Source organism: Panthera leo, chromosome A1 (assembly GCF_018350215.1).
Source record: "Panthera leo isolate Ple1 chromosome A1, P.leo_Ple1_pat1.1, whole genome shotgun sequence".
Lineage (NCBI taxonomy): Eukaryota > Metazoa > Chordata > Mammalia > Carnivora > Felidae > Panthera > Panthera leo.
This window is the reverse complement of record NC_056679.1, coordinates 93,194,430-93,214,334: the sequence shown is the minus strand read 5'-3', so window position 1 is coordinate 93,214,334 and position 19,905 is coordinate 93,194,430. Positions and strand designations below refer to the sequence as shown.

At 39.6% G+C, this 19,905-nt stretch overlaps 1 protein-coding gene across 5 annotated transcripts in view; it reads right to left on the bottom strand.

Moving 5' to 3' along the window:
* Positions 1–19,905, bottom strand: part of KCNN2 (potassium calcium-activated channel subfamily N member 2) — a 158,393-nt gene that overhangs the window by 11,527 nt on the left and 126,961 nt on the right. For all 5 annotated transcript variants that reach the window (XM_042905505.1, XM_042905539.1, XM_042905513.1 and 2 more), the window contains one exon: positions 12,182–12,292. In XM_042905505.1, the coding sequence (XP_042761439.1) occupies positions 12,182–12,292 (111 nt within the window). The remainder of the gene's footprint in view (positions 1–12,181; positions 12,293–19,905) is intronic.

Below are 19,905 nucleotides of genomic sequence, written 5' to 3'. Positions count from 1 at the left end.
AGTTCAAAGGTGTTCCAGTTAAATTCCTTGCTCTTCATTCTCACGTAAACACATTTCTCTCTTTACAGGGGTAAGGAATGCTTTTCCATTTGGTCCTCATGTTCTTTTCAGAGGTAAGGATGCTATATAAGTGGCTAAGGGTTGAGGACATTGCTTTTATTTTTTATTTATTTTTCTAATGAAAGTTTGTTTGTTTGTTTGTTTGTTTGTTGAGAGAGAGAGAGAGAGACAGGGAATCCCAAGCAGGTTCTATACTGTCAGTACAGAGCCCAACACGGGGCTCATACTCACAAACCGTGAGATCATGATCTGAGCTGAAATCAAGATTGGAGCACTCAACTGACTTGAGCCCCCCAGGTACCCTGAGGACCTTGCTTTTAAAGGGAGAGGGGTGGGAAGTTACTGGCCAACACTGACTGGGGTTGGAATAGGGTCCTTCCACACTAGAAAGCAGAAGGGCCACTTAAGCGAGGTCTCAGCTCTCTGAACAGCTTTACCACCTGGAAGAAGGTAAGGGGGCTGGGTGGCCCCCCCTCCCTGATATTATCAGCTCAAGACACAGAGGAGGAAGCTAGAAAACTTGGTAAAAACAGGTGGGACCATAACACAGCAGTTGAACATAGTAATGTTTGCAAGAGAACAAGACAATTGATTTCACTTTGGATTGCCATCCACACACAGCAAACGCCAAATGACCCAAGTCCTTAAATCTTGAACAAGGCGATTCATTGCTTGTCATCGGTGTATTTTATATGATTGTTTTTCCTCTTTGGGATGGGAGGGGAATGGCTGAAGGGGAGTAGGGAACCTCATTCTGAATTCATGGGGGTGAGTGAAACCCCCAAGTTCTTTGTTGCAGGGTTCACATGCACAAAATGCTCATTGTAGTTGACAGGCTAAAAATGAACATGATTCCTCGTCTGAAAATGAAATCCCTACAGCTGCTTTTAAAAACTGTGAAACACAGGCATTTATGTTGAAACATTTCCCTTTCTAACTCTCTAATAGGTGGTGAAACCCAGGAAGAAAACTCTGGAAGCATCCCATCTGCTGCTTTTTCAAAGTAGCGGTCACAAGACATGTGTCCAAAAGTAGAAATATGTGCTCTCTGCTTACTGGTCACATGTGTCTGGAATATGTTTTTCTGGTCTGTCTTTGGGTTGGAAGGGACAGGGTGGAAAGCACTTCAGTGTTTCACAAGCTCAAACAATGGGGAACTGTTACATGACCATGACAGAAAACTTATAGGGGAAACTGGAGAAGAAAAGTTGACTTGGAGGGAAAGTTTCCTCTGCTTATGTACTTAAGAATGCTGCCGTGACATCTAACAGTGTAAACCTAGAGCTCTGTCCTGCCCTTCAAGGGCATTTATAGACTCTCAGAGGACAGGGGAATATCACTAACCTTTGTGTCTCCCTAGCTCAGGGCTTCGGACATAGGTGGCGCTAAGTATTTGGTACCATAGTGTATACATTGTATCATAAGAACTCCTTTTTTTTTTTAGTGTTTTTATTATTTATTTTTGAGAGAGAGAGAGAGAGAGTGCATGAGCAGGGGAGGGCAGAGGGAGACACAGAATCTGAAGCAGGCCCCATGCTCTGAGCTGTCAGCACAGAACCTGATGCAGAGTTTGAACCCATGTACCATGAGATCATAACCTGAGTTGAAGGCAATCACTCAACCGACTGAGCCACCCCAGGCACCCTGCATCATAAATTCTAATCATGAGCCACAGATACATATTTATTGACCACAGGACCTTCTTTTTAAAAAAAAATTTTTAATGTTTATTTATTTTTGAGAGACATCATGAGCAGGGGAGGGGCAGGGAGAGAGGGGGAGACACAGAATCTGAAATAGGCTCCAGGCTCTGAGCTGTCAGCACAGAGCCTGATGCAGGGCTTGAACTCACAGATCGTGAGATTATGACCTGAGCCAAAGTCAGACGCCCAATCGACTGAGCTACCCGTGTGCCCCGACCAAAGGACCCTCTTGATAAGAAGGGTATACAGGTTACAGAAGAGACGTAAGATGTAACTACGTCTTCCCTAATTTCCATTTACTAATTCAACAAATTTATGAAGTGTCTACCATATGCTAGAGCCCATGATGGTTGTTATGGGGGATCACAGATCTAGCCCTCAAAAATTAGTAGCTGTAGTGATTCTTGTGCCAGTTAATGAGCCAACAACTCTGTGCAATACTTTTCTAATGTCAAGAAACAAGGAGAGTGAGGGGAAGGTTCTTTCTTAGCAGGAAACTTCTCCCCTCCCATCATCCCTTCCTCCACAGCCAGGGAAAAAAAGGAAAACATGAACATTTGCTCTGCCTGACTCATGCTCCATTGCAATTAAAATCTTTCATCAGAAACATTTTGAAAGGCATAATAATAATCAATTATGTTGAGAAAACAAAAGCCCTAAAAGCAATAATACTATTAAAGATAACAGTACTTACCCAGATGCCTTAAAACCACCTTTGCAGTTAAAAAAGTCATGAAATGTTCTATCGCTGACGTTTACAGGTAATGATGAAATATTAAAGCCAGAGGTCGTAAGGTAAAATATATTTTTAAGTGTAATAATACTTGATAAACCACAAAAGCACTTAAAAGCTGACTGACTTTTCACTGAAACTTTGCCTTGCTCAAACCTATACAGATACACATTAGAGCACTGTTTTAAAGAGTACTTTGTTTATAGTTTTCCTTTGCTTTTGACTCTCCTGATTGTTATTTAATTGATTTTTTTGTTTGTTTGTTTGGTCCAGTTTCCCCTTGCCTCTCCCTTCAGAGACTTATTTTGGTGCAATGCTTCCATTCTTATCAGATTAAGAGAAGGGACATAACCTCTGACTTAAAAAGCAAGAGTTTTCCACCTCTCGTTCTTGTAACTGTGGTAAAATGGGTAAAATGTTGCTTCACAGGCTGTGGGCGATGCCTCCAGGCTGCCGGGGACAAACACAGACAACACTTCTAAACCTGGACACTAGGACCACATGCCGCCCAGGCCCTCTTGAGAGCAGATACCTGGGGCTGGGTGAGTGCTATAGCTTTGGAACAGGGCAAGGTCAAGCGATCCAGTCACTTTGCTTTCTCACCCACGGGGCTGTGTCTCCAAGCACCATGTAAAAGCTCCAGAGACTCAATCCTCCAGAATTTCTGTTCGCTTGTTAAGAGATACGTAGGACAAAAAATTATATAACTGCATAATGGTGTTCTTATTATGGATCTTATTGAGAATTCTTAACAGGATTGGAAACACCCACAGTGGACATTAATATGTATAATTATCCTTTGTGGTACATCTAGCTACTTTAAAAATTACGTCTGGGCTCTCAGAATTGCTTGTTTTCAAGTTTCCTTCCAAAATGAAAGTGTGCAGAGGGCCAAACTCCAGGATTTCTTCTTGGTTCAGATGCAACTGAGGAGTAATAACATTTCCAAAAGATATAGCACAGTATCTATGCTATAGTATCTCTGGAAGGGTGATAAATTGCAAATCTATTAAGTTGCTGGTCCCATCTTACTAAAAGCCCAGTGACAGGTTATTGTCCTTAGGCTAATGATTTCATTTTGAAATCATTAGATTATTCTGGGTACGTGGCCACTTTTGAATTGTAGAGTGGCATGTTAAACTTTTGGAATTGCATAGAACAATCTCCCTTAATAGACTGTGCAAGGCATAATGTGCTGTACTTTCACACATGGTATTTCATGTGGCTGATGTTGTCCAACAGAGAAACGATTTCTATGTGAAATTGTTCCCCTGAAAACTTGTGCACAGTGAATAATTTTTCATGGAAACTGTTCAGTTCAGTTACGAAACACAATGGGAGGCTTGGAAAGTTACATTTCTTCTCAGAAGCATAATCAATCGTTTAACACTCACTGCTTTTTTTTTTTTTTTTTTTTTTACAGTCATGTTCAGATTTCAGAATGTCTATCATCATTACCTCTGTTGACCATGAGAAAAAAAGGATTTCTTCTGCCGCACTGCTTCAGGGGATAGTGGTAGTTTTCTCCAGCGGTAAGGAGCACCCTTGACCTTGTATTTTTAAGCTTCGTCTTGGTAACTATGTATGGTGTTTAGGTGCTTGTTTACTCTATTCTCTCTTATGTCCCAGAATCATTCGTGAATGATCATTCAGATTTTAGAACTCTTTTGAAATTGTAGTTGACATACAACATGACGTTAGTTGCATGTGTACAACATAGTGACTTGACAGTTCTACCTGTTACAACATGCTCAGCCTAAGTACAGTTACATCTTTACATCACTGTACAAAGTTGTTCCAAGAATACGGAATCTACTCCTGATGCTGTACTGTTCCTCCCTGTGACTTGTTTATTTTATAACTGGAAGTTGGTATGTCTTAATCCCCTTCAACTGTTTTGCCCATCCCATACCCCACACCTCTCTGGCAACCATCAGTTGGTTCTGGGTATTTAAAAGCTTGGTTTTTTTAGTCTGTGTCTTTTTTTCTTTTTTTTTTTACTTTGTTTATTCATTTGTTTCTTAACTTCCACATATGAGTGAAATCATATGGAATATGTATTTGTCTGACTTATTTCACTTAGCATTATACTCTCTGGCTTCATCCATATCGTTGCAAACGGCAACATTTCACTCTTTTTATGGTTGAGTAATATTCCATTGTGTATATCTGTATTGCATCTTCTTTATCCATTCATCCATTGATTGAAACTTACATTGCTTCCATATCTTAACTATTTTAAATAATGCAATAAATATAAGGGTTTATATACCCTTTCTAATTAGTGTTTTACTCTTCAATACCCAGAGCTGGGTTGTATAGTATTTCTATTTTTAATTTTTTTTTTTTTTAGGAATGACTATATTGTTTTTCATAGTGGCTGCACCAGTTTACATTCCCACCAACAGTGCACAAGGGTTCCCTTTTCTCCACATCTTTGCCAACACTTGTTATATATTGTCTTTCTGATACTGTTTTGATTTGGATTTCCCTAATGATGCAGAATGTTGAGCATCTTTTCAAGTGCCTGTTGGTTATCTGTATGTCTTCTTTGGAAAATTTCTGTTCAGGTTCTCGATCCATTTTTTTAAAAATGCTTATTTATTTTGAGAGAGAGAGAGAGCAGAGAGAGTGCATGTGCATGAGTAAGGGGGGGGGCAGGGTGGGGGAGAGATTCCCAAGCAGACTCTGCACTATCAGTGCAGAGGCCAATGTGGGACTTGAACTCACAAACTGTGAGATCATGACCTAAGCCAAAATTAAGAGTCGGATGCTTAACTGACTGAGCCACCCAGACACCCCTCTCTATCCATTTTTTAATTGGGTTATTTGTTCTTTTTGATGTTGAGTTGTAGGAGTTCTTTAAATATCTTGAATATTAACCCGGTATTGATATATCTATCATTTGCAAATGTATTCTCCCATTCAGTAAGTAGATTGCCTTTTTATTTTGTTGGTGGATGATCCTTTTAATGTATTGTTGAATGTGGTTTGCTCATATTTTGCTGAGGATTTTTATATCTATGTTCATCAGGAATATTGGTCTGTAGTTTTCTATTTTTTGTAGTGTCTTTAGTTTTGGAATCAGGGTAGTGATGGCCTCGTAGAATGAATGTGGAAGCATTCTTTCATCTTCTAACTTTTTGGGATAGTGTGAGAAGGAGAAGTGTTAGCTCTTCTTTAAATGTTTGGTAGAATTCACCTGTGAAGCCATTTGGTCTTGGACATTTGTTGGCAGTTTATTATTAGTAGTAGTTGGCATGGGTTTGGTATGGGATGAGTTTTATTACTAGGAATTGGTGTGTTCAGATTTTCTACTTTCTGATTCAGTCTTGGAAGACGGTATGTTTCTAAGAATTTATCCATTTCTTCTAGATTGTCCAATTTGTTGGCATATAATTTTTTGTAGTAGTCTCTCATAATCCTTTTCATTTCTGTGGTGTTAATTATTTCTCCTCTTTCATTTCTGATTTTATATACTTGAGTCCTTGCTCTTTTTTATTTTCATGAAGACTCTGGCTAAAAGCTTATCAATTTTCTTTACCTTTTCAGTGAGTCAGCTCTTAGTTTCATTGATCCTTTCTATTCTTTTTTAGTCTCTATTTATTTTGGCTCTGATTTTTATTATTTCTTTCCCTCTACTAACTTTGGGCATAATTTATTCTTTTTTCTAGTTTATTTAAATGTAAGTTTCAATTATGTATTTATTATTTTTCTTGTTTCTTGAAGTAGACCTGTATTGTTATGAATTGCCCTCTAAGAAATGCTTTTGCTGCATCCCTAATGCTTTGGACTGTTGTATTTCCATTGTCATTTGTCTAAAGGTATTTTTTTTTTAATTTCCCCTTTGATTTCTTCATAGATCCACTGGTTATTTAGCAGCATGTTGTATAGCCTCCATGTATTTTTTCCAGCTTTTTTCTTGTAACTGATTTCTAGTTTCATAGTCTTGTGGCTGGAAAAGGTGCTTGATATGATTTCAATCTTCTTAAATTTATTGAGACTTGTTTTGTGGCCTAATATGTGATCTTTCCTGGAGAACGTTCCATACACACTTGAGAAGAACATGTATTCTTGCTGTTTTGGGATAGAATGTTCTGAATATACCTGTTAAGTCCATCTGGTCTAATGTGTGTTCAAAGCCACTGTTTCCTGGTTGATTCTGTTTGGAATGATCTATCCATTGATGTAAGTGAAGTGTTAAAGTCTCCTACTATTATTGTATTACAGTCAATTTTTCTTTTTTTGTCTGTTAATATTTGCTTATGTATTTAGGTTGGGTATATAGATATTTACAATTGTTATATCCTGACTGTTGGCCTGATCCCTTTATCATTATGTAGCACCTTTCTTGGTCTCTGGTTACAATCTTGGTTTAAAGTCTATTTTGCCTGAGAGAAGTATTGCTACTCCAGATTTTTTTCACCTTCCATTGGCGTAGAATATCTTTTTCTATTCCTTCACTCTCAGTTTGTATGTGTCCCTGTGTCTGAAGTGAGTCTCTTGTAGGCAGCACAGAGATGGGTCCTATTTTCCTATCTATTTAGTCACCTTGTATCTTTTGACTGGAGCATGTAGTCCACTTTCATTTGAAGTAATTGTTGACAGGTATGTACTTATTGCCATTTTGTTGTTTTCTGGTTGTTTCTGTAGTTTTTCTGTTTCTTTCTTCTCTTGATCTCTCCTGGTTTGATAACTTCCTGTAGTTTTGTGTTAGGATTCTGTTTCTTTTGTGTAAACTTATTACTTACTGGTGTCTGGCCTGTGGTTACAACAAAGTGCATATATAATATCCAATGTGTATAACAGTCTATATTAAGTTGAGGGTTGCTGAAGTTCGCAGACATTCTAAAAGCACTACCTTTCTATTTGCCACTCATGTCCTATGTGTATGACATCATATTTTACATCTTTTGTGTATCCCTTAACTAATTTTTGTATAATGTAACTGATTTTACTACTTCTGCCTTTTCCCCTTCATACTAGCTTTGTGAGTGACTGATGCACTACCTTTACTTCATATATGCTTTTGCCAGTGAAATTTTTTCCTTTCATAATTTTGTTAAGACCCTTCTTTCCCACTTAAAGAAGTCCCTTTAACATTTCTTTTAAGGATGATTGAGTGATAATGAACTCCTTTAGCTTTTGTTTGTCTGGGAAACTCTTTATGTCTCCTTCAATTCTGAATAATAAACTAGCTGTGTACAATTTTCTTGATTGTAGGTTTTTTTTTTCTCTTCAGCAATTTTAATAGATCACATGCCACTCCCTTCTCACCTGCAGAGTCTGCTAAAAACTCAGCTGATAGCTTTATGGAGTTTCCCTTGTACATAACTAGTTGCTTTTCTCTCATTACTTTTAAGATTCTCTGTTTAACTTTTGCCATTTTAATTATTTTGTGTTGCAGTATGGGTGTCTTTGGATTCATCTTGTGTGGGGTTCTCTGTGCTTCCTGGACCTCTTTATTTTGGAACATATTCCTCTGTGCCTTCATTTTGTCTCACTCTCCATGTTTGTTACAATTTATTAGGTAGATCAGCTAAGTCTCCCGGTCTTAGAAGTCAGGTATCCTGTGGGGCCCACTTGTGCAGTCCACCCTGGTCAGCAGAACCAGGTACTTCAGGGGTGTCTGCTGTGTGGGTTGCATGTGCCCTCCTGTTGTGCCTGGGCTGGACTGCTCTGGGCCTACTGGCAGGTGAGGCTGGTCCCCCTCCCTGGGGCAGTAGTTGGTTCAGGGGAATGCTCGCCAGGTGTGGTGGGGTGAACAGTGCTAGCAAGGAGGATGGAGAGTACCAAAATTGGCTCCTACAAAGTCTTGCCAACCCAGGTTGCAGGAGAGCAAAAAAAAAAAAAAAAAAAAAAATTGTATCCACCAGTACTTCCATTCCTGGACAAGTTCCTACCCATTCTTGCCTCTCCAGCACATACCCTAAAATTATTCAATAAATTTCCTTCATGTATAATCTAGGTGCTTTCCAGTCTGTTGTCTGTGCTGGGTCTTGGATTGAGAGGGACTGAGAGATACAGTGCACTGGCCCTTTAAGAGCAGAGTCTCAGAGGCCTGTAGGCCCCCATGTCTTTCAGAGGTAAGCCCTGTCAACTTTTGAATTATGAACATATGGGGACTCACCTTTCTGTTGAAGGTCCCCAGTAACAGGGGATGCCCCATTATGTGATGTTTGCTGCTTTTGTGCCTTAGGTAGGATCCCTGTACCTGTGACCTCCGTCCATCCTGTGGGTCGCCATGCAGGCAATTTGGTTCCCAGGTCCATCTTCGCTGCTTCTCCATGTACCTTTTTCTTTTAAGTCTTCAGTTGTGGAAGATCTGTTCTGTTAGTGTTCAGGTCGTTTTCAGAGTCGGTTGCATTATCTGTAGTTGTAGCCTTGGTATATCCATAGGAAGAGGTGAGCTCAGGACCCTACTATTCTGGTATTTTAGAATTTTTATTTAAAAACTTAAAATTAAAAGTAGGGTCATTTAGAAATTCCATAAATAACCAAATGGAATCAAGTTCCAAGTAAATGGTACTCATTAAGTTGAAGAGGACTATAAAAGGGCTATTATTTTCATATATTGTATTGACTATAATAATGAAATGGGTATCATAAATGAGAAATTGATGTTTGGTTCTAATGACGTTTTAACATTTGTACCTGCACTTAATGACATTTTGCCTATAAAAATCAAGCTGTCAGCAAGACTTCTTGGAGTGCCTTGGTCCGAAGTAATACTGCAAAGTAGCTAAATTTTTAAGGAGGCGTAATAAAATAAGAGAATTAATAAAGCATCATGGAGAATGTGAATTTTGAATTTACAATAATACTTCTTATGAAAAAGCTTTCTATAAACAGATTCCCTATAGATAATGAGTCAGGCTAAAGTATACAAGAACTTGTAACAGAAGAGCTGTAAGATCAGAAAACATGATCCACTTGGAGAAATGAGTCCCATTCATAAAAACGAATGGAAGTCATCTAGATCCATAGTCCTCCAAAAGGGGCCAAGAATGGGCTTGGGGGTGGGGGAGTGGGGTCATAAGCAACATAAGCAAGAACACAAGCCAATTTTTCTGCCCCAAGTACAGGAAACAAAAAAAAACAGTTCTTATATCTGATTTGCTGAAGGAAGAGTACCAGAAAAGCTTACAATTTCCTGAGTCCTGGAGTTTGGTATTTCAGTTCTATATCCTCAGCAGTTAACACAGAACTCCAACAATATTAGGCGAACTGCAACTCTAATAGGTATGCTATATATTTTGTTAAATAATTACATTTTATTCCCAGGAAGATTATGATAAATTCAGTATATATGAAGAATATCCACTATGAGGACTGTCCCAGGCTCCAAATCCTTGGGGAATAACAAACCAAAGCAGCAGTTCTCACTGTGGGCAATTTTGTCCCAGCCATGTCTAGAGACATTTTTTTGGTTGTCACAAATTAGAGAAAATGCTACTGGCATCTACCAAGGATGCCGCTAACCAGTCAACAATGCACAAGGACATCTGCACAACAGAGAACTATCCAGTCCCAAAGGTCAGTGGTGCTGAGGCTGAGTGATCTTGAGCTAAACTAATTAAATTATAAAACCAACCTGGAATGGCTCCCAACTGAACCTGGGAGACCTGTACAAATCTCACAGATTTTAACATCATAGTCTGTTCAGTAAGTAGGATATGGAATATTGATGTCCCAAAGTAAATCTAAAGAAATGGCATCTTACCTTCTTAAGATAAAACTAAGTACCTGCTTAGGAAATGCAAGGAAATCTGCCTCAATGTGCTAACTTGGTTCTTCTAATTTGTGATCCTGTCCCAGCTTTTGGTGTTGTTGCTGAAAAGATTTACATGCAGATGTATGGGCTATATGATGTTTTAATGGAATTTTCTACCTCAGTGTGGCATTCAGTTAATTCTTATGAAATTTATAAGGTATGATCTTCATGATAAAATTGTTTGGATTACACAGGGGACTTTTTGGGAAGAGTTCTTTTGATAAAGTAAAGTTCTTTTGACTCTCAATACGAACCGTACAGTATGAAATGCATCCAAAATCCACAAAACATCTGTTACGATTTTGGATTATATGTGGACTAATAGCTCTGAATTTATGGCTCTCCTTGTGCTTTTCTGTAACATTCGCCAATGTTCATGAGTTTGGAGAGCGAATTCCGGAGTTGAGAGAAAGCTGTGCAGAGTAGAAGACATTCTAAAGGGGCACCTCCAGGCCAAAAGCATGATATCTGCAATCAAGTGGCTGAGATCACCTAGACTATATGTGGACCTTCCAAATGCAATAAAGTCTCACAATGGTGTCTGGTGGTAAGACTTAGAAAATAGCAAGGCAACTGGAATCCATGCTTACATTTTGTAAATACTGTCCTTATATATAGGCACATTGAAATGACAGAGCTATTAGGAAGTATTTACCAACTGAACCATGATTACTTTTATGTATGCAACCAAAATCAAAAGTGAGTAAAAACAGGGGTGCCTGGGTGGCTCAGTCAGTTGAGCGTCCGACCTCAGCTCAGGTCATGATCTTGCTGCTCGTGGGTTCGAGTCCCACATCAGGCCCTGTGTTGACAACTCAGAACCTGGAGCCTGCTTCAGATTCTGTGTCTCCCTTTCTCTCTGCCCCTCCCCCCATCTCAAAAATAAATAAACATTAAAAAAAATTTTTTTTTAAGTGCGTAAAACCACTGAAAATTGGAACTCTCCTTGAACCAGCCATGGATTCTTTTATGGGTAAAGTTACCAAATGACAATGTGTTTTGTTATTTGGATGACAGCCCGATTGGATTCTCCGTTGAATTATGTTAGCAACATGACGCTGCTAAAAAAGGATTTTTAGCTTTATTTCTGACCTTGTATTTTGGTCTCTCAAGTGACTAGGAAGAGAGGCTAAACATTTGGCGGGAGTGGGAGAAGAAGATTTTTCCTCTTGGATATAGTGACGTTGAGCAAGCTACCTAACCTCTCTGTGTCTTGGCTTCCACATTTGTAAAATGGGCAGAATGCTAGTGCCTCTCTCAGAAAATTGTCTGCGTATGACACCAGTTTACACAGGTGACATACTGGGAGCCAAGCCTCGTACAGAGAGAGTGTCAACACCGTGATTCCCGTTGTCTGCCATATTTTCCCAGTGGGCTCTGCTGCCCTTCATCTCTTGCACAGCCTTTAAATCACAGAAAGGGCCTGTCTCTGCTCCTACCTTGGAGTCCTACAAGTCACTGGTGGTTTCTTATTGTCCCTGCACACCCAGTCTTTAGACCAGAGACTGGCTCACAGAAGCTCAGTAAAACATTGTTACATCACTCTAGATGACACTCTAAATTTCTAGATAACATTGACAGCCTGCCCCTTCCTATTCAATCTAATATCACTCCCTTCTTGTATCCTGCAAACTGAAATGTTAAGTGTGCCTCTTTGTTTATACTGACGAGGTCTAGGTTTATCCTTGAGTAAATACCAACGTTGTCCAATTATTTCCTAGCTGATGTAAAGTTAGGACTGGCCTATTCTCAAAATGTGGGGGAAAAAAAATGGAACAGATTCCAAGAAGGCCTTAACGTTAAACCAGGTTGTTTCAGCTTGAGAGATCAAAACAGAAATCGATTGCCCACCCCTGCAATGGAAAACACACGAAAATCTTCCCTCTGAAGATCCATGGGGTGATAACTCACCCTTTTTGTCAGCTGAGTATCCATCATGAAATTGTGCACGTGTTTTTCTGCTTTGGTAAGTTCTAGCTTCCTTGCCACGACAGCTACCACCAGGGCTGTGCAACCAGCACCCTGAAAATCAGAAGAGAAGAGAACCCCAACGAGTTATGATTTTTGGTCTCAGCCACAGTAAAAAATGTTTTTCACCAAGTACATAAGAAGCTGGAGATTAAAAAAAAAAAAGTAACATTCAGTGGCTTTAATAATTATGACCAAAAATACATGGTCAACAAACACAAGTAGCATGCCCGGAGATTGGGATTCAAAACCTTAGTTCACGTATTTTAAGATCTCAAGCATAATATGTGAATCAAACATATTTTAATACTAAGAAATAAATGGTAAAGGGGCAACTTGCTGAAATTGCAGACATTTGTTAAAAAACAGAGCAAGTCTGTTCGGAAATATAACAGGAACAAGTAATAGATGAGTAAATTAGCATAAATGCATGGAGTAGAAATAACAATTATTCTCTAAAAAAATAACACTGCATAATCTTCTCTCAAGATAAGACCAGAGGTCTTCCACCCAATTGATTGTGATGTACCAGGAATGAAAAGAGAGAGCTGCATTATCTCGGTGTATGCACAACTTCAAGATCATGGGAGGATCTCTGTGATTTGAACCTGGACAATGGAGACATAGAAAGTGTTGAAGATAAGGCATAGTCATCCTGTTCAGATGCTTACCAATACTAAGAAAGGCATGGGTTACCTTTGTTTTGCAAAAGATCAGCAGCGCTGTGTTTTGAATGATAGGCCCCTGTGCAGGTCTCTTGGGAAGAGATGTGAGACACTGTGTGGTACCCCAGGGATTAGAGTTTCCTGCTCCATGATCACGGGCACGAGGTGTGAGGACTTCTTGGTTGTAAGAGCAGTGATTACATACAGGGCCAGGAGGCAGGGCTGGGGCACCTCTTGGGGGGTGGGGGGCCGGAGGCGGTCTAGGCAAAGTCATGCTGTTGCTGCCACCTCATGGGTCCTGGGCACAACTGACTTACCAGGAGAGAAGGGGGAGCTACTGAGGAGCTGTCACAGCCTGAAGAGCTCCTGACAGGACTGTGAAAGGGAAGTCCAGCCCTCCAGAAGGAATCACTCCCCTGAGAGGGCCACAGGGCAGCAGATATTGCCCACCTGTCTCAGTGGACACAGAGCAATGAAGGCAGGGTCCACGCAGGAGCCCAGTGAAGAGGGACACCCAACAGCATGATGTTACAATTGTGGATCTTTCAACAGACTTGAATCCTCTTAAACTAGTTTTTTTAAGTGCATTTATTTATTTTGAGTGGGAGAGAGAATCTCAAGCAGGCTCCGCACTGCCAGCGCAGAGCCCGATATGGGGTTCCATCTCACCGTGAGATCATGAACTGAGTTGAGATCAAGCGTCAGATGCCTAACCAACTGAGTCACCCCTGAACTAGTTTTTAATAGCATCGCCTTTATGTTCGCAAAAATGGTAACGTGCTCACTGGCTAGTTAGCCAGGAGAGTCTCAAGTTCCCATAAGGTAACGTGGCTTTCCTTATGACAAATAGGTCTGAAAATCACTCATTATGAAAGTAACTCTGCATCTTCCACATAAGGTAGTCTTCATCTTCAGGATCTAATATTGAGGAGTGGTAGTTGCTCCTAGCATGCCCGTGTCCGTAATATGTTATGGCTGTATTAAAATTTTATTTCTGCGATGCTTAAAGACAACGTAATATTTAAATAAGCAAGTCAGAAAATTATATGCCTAATTTGCTCCTAATTTTATTTTTTAGAAAGGACCCACAGTTGGGAACAAATTTAAGGAGGCGAGCAACCTGTACTCTGAAAACTGTAAGACACTGATGAAAGAAACTGAAAAGGACACGAATCCATGGAAAGATATAATAGGCTCATGAATGGGAAGAATTAACAATCTACAGATTTATTGCAATCCCTATTAAAATTCCAATGGTATTTGTCACAGAACTAGAACAAATGAGCCCCAAATTTGTACAGAACCACAGAGAACACAGCTGGGGGTAGCATGCTCCCTGATCTCAATCTACACTAGAAAGCTATGGTTATCAAAACAGTACGGTACTAGCACAAAAACAGACACATACATCAATGGAACGGGATAGACAACCCAGAAATAAGCCCATGCTTATATGGTCAATTTACATCAAAGGGGACAAGAATAAAAAACTGGGGAAAAGACAGAAAGTCTTTTCAATAAATGGTGTTGGGAAAACTGGATCACTTTCTTATACCATACACAGAAATAAACTGCAAATGAATTAAAGATCTACCTGTTAGACCTGAAACCATAAAAGCCCTAGGAGAAAACATAGGCAGTAAACTCTTGGCCATCACGCTGAGGAGTAAATTTTAGATTTGTTTCTTCAGGCATGGGCAACAAAAGCAAAAAATAAAAGGACAATATCAAACTAAAAAGCTTTTGCACAGTGAAGGAAATCATCAACAAAACAAAAAGGCAACACACCTACCTAACAGAGAAGATATCTGCAAATGATAGGTATTCAGATAAGGGGTTAATATCCAAAATATATAAAGAACTCCTACAACTCACTCAATAGCTAGAAAAATCAAATAACTTGATCAAAAATGGGCAGAGAACCCAAACAGACATTTCTCCTAGGAAGACATCCAGATGGCCAATAGACACATGAAAAGATGTTCAACGTCACTAATCATGAGGGAAATACAAATCCAATCCATACCACCTCACACCTGTCATAATGGCTGATACCAAAAGGAAATAACAAGTGTTGGCAAAGATGTGGAGAAAAAGGACCCCTCGTCATGCACTGTTGGTGGGAATGCAAACTGGTACAGCCACTGAGGAAAACACCATGGCAGTTCCTCAAAAAATGTTCAAAATAGAACTGCCATATGATCCAGTAATTCCACTTCTGGGTGTTTACCTGAAGGAAATGAAAACCATAATTTGGAAAGATATATGCATCCCTATGTTTATTGCAGTATTATTTAAGATAGCCAAGGCACAGAAACAACCTAAGTGTCTATCAATAGATGAACTGATAAAAATGTTGTGTATGTGTACACAACGGAATATTACTCAGCCATAAAGAATGTGATCTTGCCATTGGAAACAACATGAATGGAACTAGAAGGTTTTATGCTAAGTGAAAGAAGTCGGAGAAAGACACGTACTATATGGTTTTTCTTGTATGTGGAGTTTAAAAAAAAAACGGACATCACAGAAAGAGACTAATAAATATAGAAAACAAACTTGCAATTATAAAATAAATCATAGGGATAGAAAATACATTCCAGGGAATATAGTAAATAATATTGTGGTAACTTTATATGGTGACAGAGGGTAGCTAGACCTACGGGGATCATTTTCTAATGTATAGAAATGTCAGGTCACTGCATTATACACTGAAACTTATATTGTATATCAACTATACTTGAAATTAAAAAAAAAATGGCCTTTGGAAGCATACCCATCTATTCTGTTCACTTTCAAATGTTTGCCACAAAATGTACACAGTTTTGGTGTACTGATAAGGGGCTAATCACAATCAGTGGATGGAATCTGTGGCCACTCAAGATGGCTGTCTATACCTACCCACTGGAGGGCAACACTTGCTCGAGAAATACAGGATCACCTGCAGGCTGTTCCCAGGTGCTTGTCAGTCAGTGAGTTACAAGAGATTCAAGAGCAGGGATGCTTTCTGAATAAGCAGAAAATGTAAAAATCTGAGGGGCTTCTACTGTTAGATATCTGAGAGCGGCAGTTGGCACTCAAAGTTGAGTATTGTTTTCCCCTGGCAGGTGGCCACTGCTGAGATCCTTCTGGAAAGAAATCAACATCCTAACAGGAGTGGAAAATCACTGGTATCAAGAGCCTTTGAAAGTCGATTTTTATTTGTGTTTATTCTTGGGCTCTCTTTTTTTCCTGCTACTGGCCCATTCCTTACTGAGTGTTCTCTAGATCCCCCAAAGTCTTGTGCACGAAAATGAGTATCGCTGTTGCAAACTGCAAAAGCAAGGGAGTGTGACAATTTGGGAATTACTGCAACTATTACCTGTGTATGTCACTCCATTATCCTAGCTGTACCCTTTGATGGTACCTCAAGAGCCACTTAAGAAACCTCTTTCTGTTCATATACAGTCACTCCTTTATTTATTTTTAGTTTATTTATTTTAAGAGAGAGACAAAGAGCATGATTGAGGGAGGGGCATAGAGAGAGAGGACAGAGAGAATCCTAAGCAGGCTTTTCAATGATGAGGGCCCTGAACTCACAAACCATGAGACATGACCTGGGCTGAAATAAAGAGTTGGACGCTTAACCAACTGAGCCACCCATGTGCCCCTCCTCTACTTTCATTTTAATTAGGGAAGCCATACACTTCTATGTCCCCAGGTCCTGAATAAACCAGACGAGGATGCCATGTGTATAGAATTGGGTTTCAAAACAGTAACTTTACAAAAATAAAATAAATGTGGAGATATGCAAAATTGCTGGTTCACCTCTGAAAGCTTTCTAGGTCCGAGGTAAATCCCTGTCAACATGAATGTCATTTAAGTCATTTAAGTCACGGTGTGACGCTGCTGTCCACTCAGTATCTATTTCCAGGAGCGTTCTGTTTCATCAAATGAATACAAATGAGAGTAAACATGCTTTTACAACATTTTCTCCAAAGTTGTCGTCATCACAATGGATGTGGAAACAGTTGGGATGAACATATGTTACTCTCTGAAATGAAGATCCCTGTATGTCTTTAACAAGATGAGTCATATTCCTTTCACCAGAGTCAGAAAGTGTATCCTGGTTACTTTTCTCCCATTTCGTTTATGTTACGATGGAAAAACTAAACAGATCATTGGCCTGTCCCTTCAAGATGCTCAGGAACCTAAAAACTAAATGAAGAGAACACAGTGTTTATGAAGCCAATATATTAAAAGCAAATCTTGAGGCTCTCCTTAGCTGGTGTATCTTCTTTCCTTCTAACAAATTAGATGTTGCAAGGGAGAGAGAGGAAGAGGAGGGAGAAAGGCCTTGTCCATAGAAGAGGTAATTATGAATGTTCATCTCCCTATGTCAGCTCAGTGTGAAGCACACAAATGACGACCAGAGTGCCTAAGTAGTAGTTGAATACCAACACCTGAAGAGTCTTAGCTGCTACCAAATTAAAATATAGGACTTTTTGGGGCACCTGGGTGGCTCAGTCAGTTGGGCGTCTGACTCTTGGTTTTGGCTCAGGTCATGATCTCATGGTTCGTGGGTTCGAGCCCCATGTCAGGCTCTGTGTTGCAGTGTGGAGCCTGCTTGGGATTCTGTCTCTCTGCCCTACCCCCTCAAAATAAATAAATACACTTTAAAAATAAAATACAATACTTTTCAGGGCACCTCGGTGGCTTGACCATTTAAGAGTGGGACTCTTGGTTTCAGCTCAGGTCATGATTTCACACTTTGTGAGTTCAAGCCCCACATCAGACTGTGCTGATGGCATGGAGCCTGCTTGGGATTCTCTCTCCCTTTCTCTCTCTGCCCCTCCCCTGCTGACTCTGTCTCTCAAAATAAATAAACTTTAAAAAATTTAAAATATGGTACTTTTCTCCACTCTATATTTCCTCATCAGAGCACAGAAATCGTAAGCCATGTTGGCCCCCAGGATGCCCAAAAGAGACGTTCATCTTCTCCCAGGTAATTTTATCACACAATGTTGGAAAAGTTCAAAGTACTCCCATAATTTTACTTCAGGTCACCTGGTTGTTCTCATCCTGCAAATACTTTCGAGAAGCTTTTTGATAAACCATTCTGGGAGCAAGCTTTTAACCATTTAAGGATGCAAGCCTGTACAGAAGGGAAATTCCTTTATTAGGATGTTTGGGTAAAGGTTTTGATTCTGATTTTAAAAAGGCAGCTGCCAAAGATTTAACACAAATACTGAAATGTGTAATTTTCTTTTAGAAGTCCCAGAATCCCCACCCTCACCAAGAAGGACTAATGAAAAAAATGCTAGTGTTCAAAATACTCCAGTGTTAAATTAATTATCTTCCTGCAGTTCTAATAATCACTCCTAAAAGCTCAAACTTCAGTGTGATAGCCAATTTCTTTGACCAACAGTAATTAAATTTGTCAAAACATAGTTAATTTGAAAAAAAAATCATGCTTTTTCCTTAAGATACATCCAAATTAATAAAGCAGCTTTAAGCCTGATTAATATTTTTCATTTAAAAATATCAGCTTATCCTCCAAGAGGAAGGTAAAATGAGTGTTTGAAAATACTGCCCATGTTTCTGTCCCTGGGCTTGAGTGACTCAGTATATAGAACAATAAATAGATTTTAGTACCCTTGTCTGATATAAATATTTTTTCATGAAAGTTCTGGCAAATAGAATTTTCTAAAAGACTCAGCTTTGTTGTTACATCCTACTGGAATTCTGCAAGGTCTCCTTGGGTCGTGAAAATCGATGACAAGGTAATTTTGATGAGAAATGCCCCGAGTTTATCAAAGACGGGGTGGTACTTGCGGATAGGAGGGCAGAGGTCAGGTACGGTGTCCTCATCCAATGGAAGAGGGGAGGTGTGTGTGGTTTTTTGAGTTCAGGGATAAAACCGGTGCCTGGAAAACCCAGGTCTCCCTCAGAGTGAATTACTTGTTCAGCTCATTCTTGTACTTGGATGGTTGGAAAGTGGCACATAACTCTGGTCATCAACAATGACTCATCCCCGGGTTTAAATCTCCTTATTAGCAACGGCGCTAGTGTGAGTGCATGTACTTTAGAGACAGGAAGGCCAGCCTTGCCAACTAAAAATGCTGATAGTTTAGAAAACTTAGGTGGAACTGTGGCATCTACAAGTCAAAAGCTAGAAGGTCACAACACCTGCCGCCTCTATTTGCCTGTGTTTGAGAGAAACCAGCGGTCATCTTTCTTAAGGAAGTTTCTTGTGCAGAAATGAAGGTCGGCTTGGGGGCATTGGTGGGGAATTTAGCCTTAGGGCTGAATAGGCCCGTGGTACCCCTCCTGCTACCCTGCACAAAATAGGAACTATCCTAAGAATTTAAAGATAGGCTCTCCACACTGAGCCTTTATTTGATGAGATTCGGTGAATACACCAGAAAGACCCCCCAAAATAAATGAAAAGTAAATTAAAAACTTCTTCAAAGTTAGTATTTGATAGTAAACACCTGATGCCAAATTGTGTAAGACACATATAAAGGATCCTAGGTTTTTATTTTATTATTATGATTTTGCTTATTCATACATGCAGTACCAAGTTTCTTGGGATTTCCATATCCATTGGCAGGGGAAAGAAAAATCGCTTAATGGAAAGACAGAAAGTAGCAGGAATATAACCAGACCTTAGGTTTAGCCCTCTTGAATACCAGTCATTTTCCTTATAAGCTCTTGCTAATTTATGGCTATGTTTTGGAATACTCTCAGACTGAGTGGACAGTGTAGTGTGTAATCCTACCCTTCAGGATTAAAACTGCTGACCTCTGACAGTTGACTGAACCACCATGGGACCTTCAATTAAGGCTCCTCAACACTGGGGTAAATTGATGATGACAGGATTATTATCCGAAGTTCTCATCCTAAGATGGTATAAAAATTAATGACTATATTATTGTTGTTGTTCCCTAAGTAAAACTTGAAAGATTCACTGGTGCCATGATTTTTCAGTTGTTATGAAATGCAGAAGTGTTTGAGCAAAAC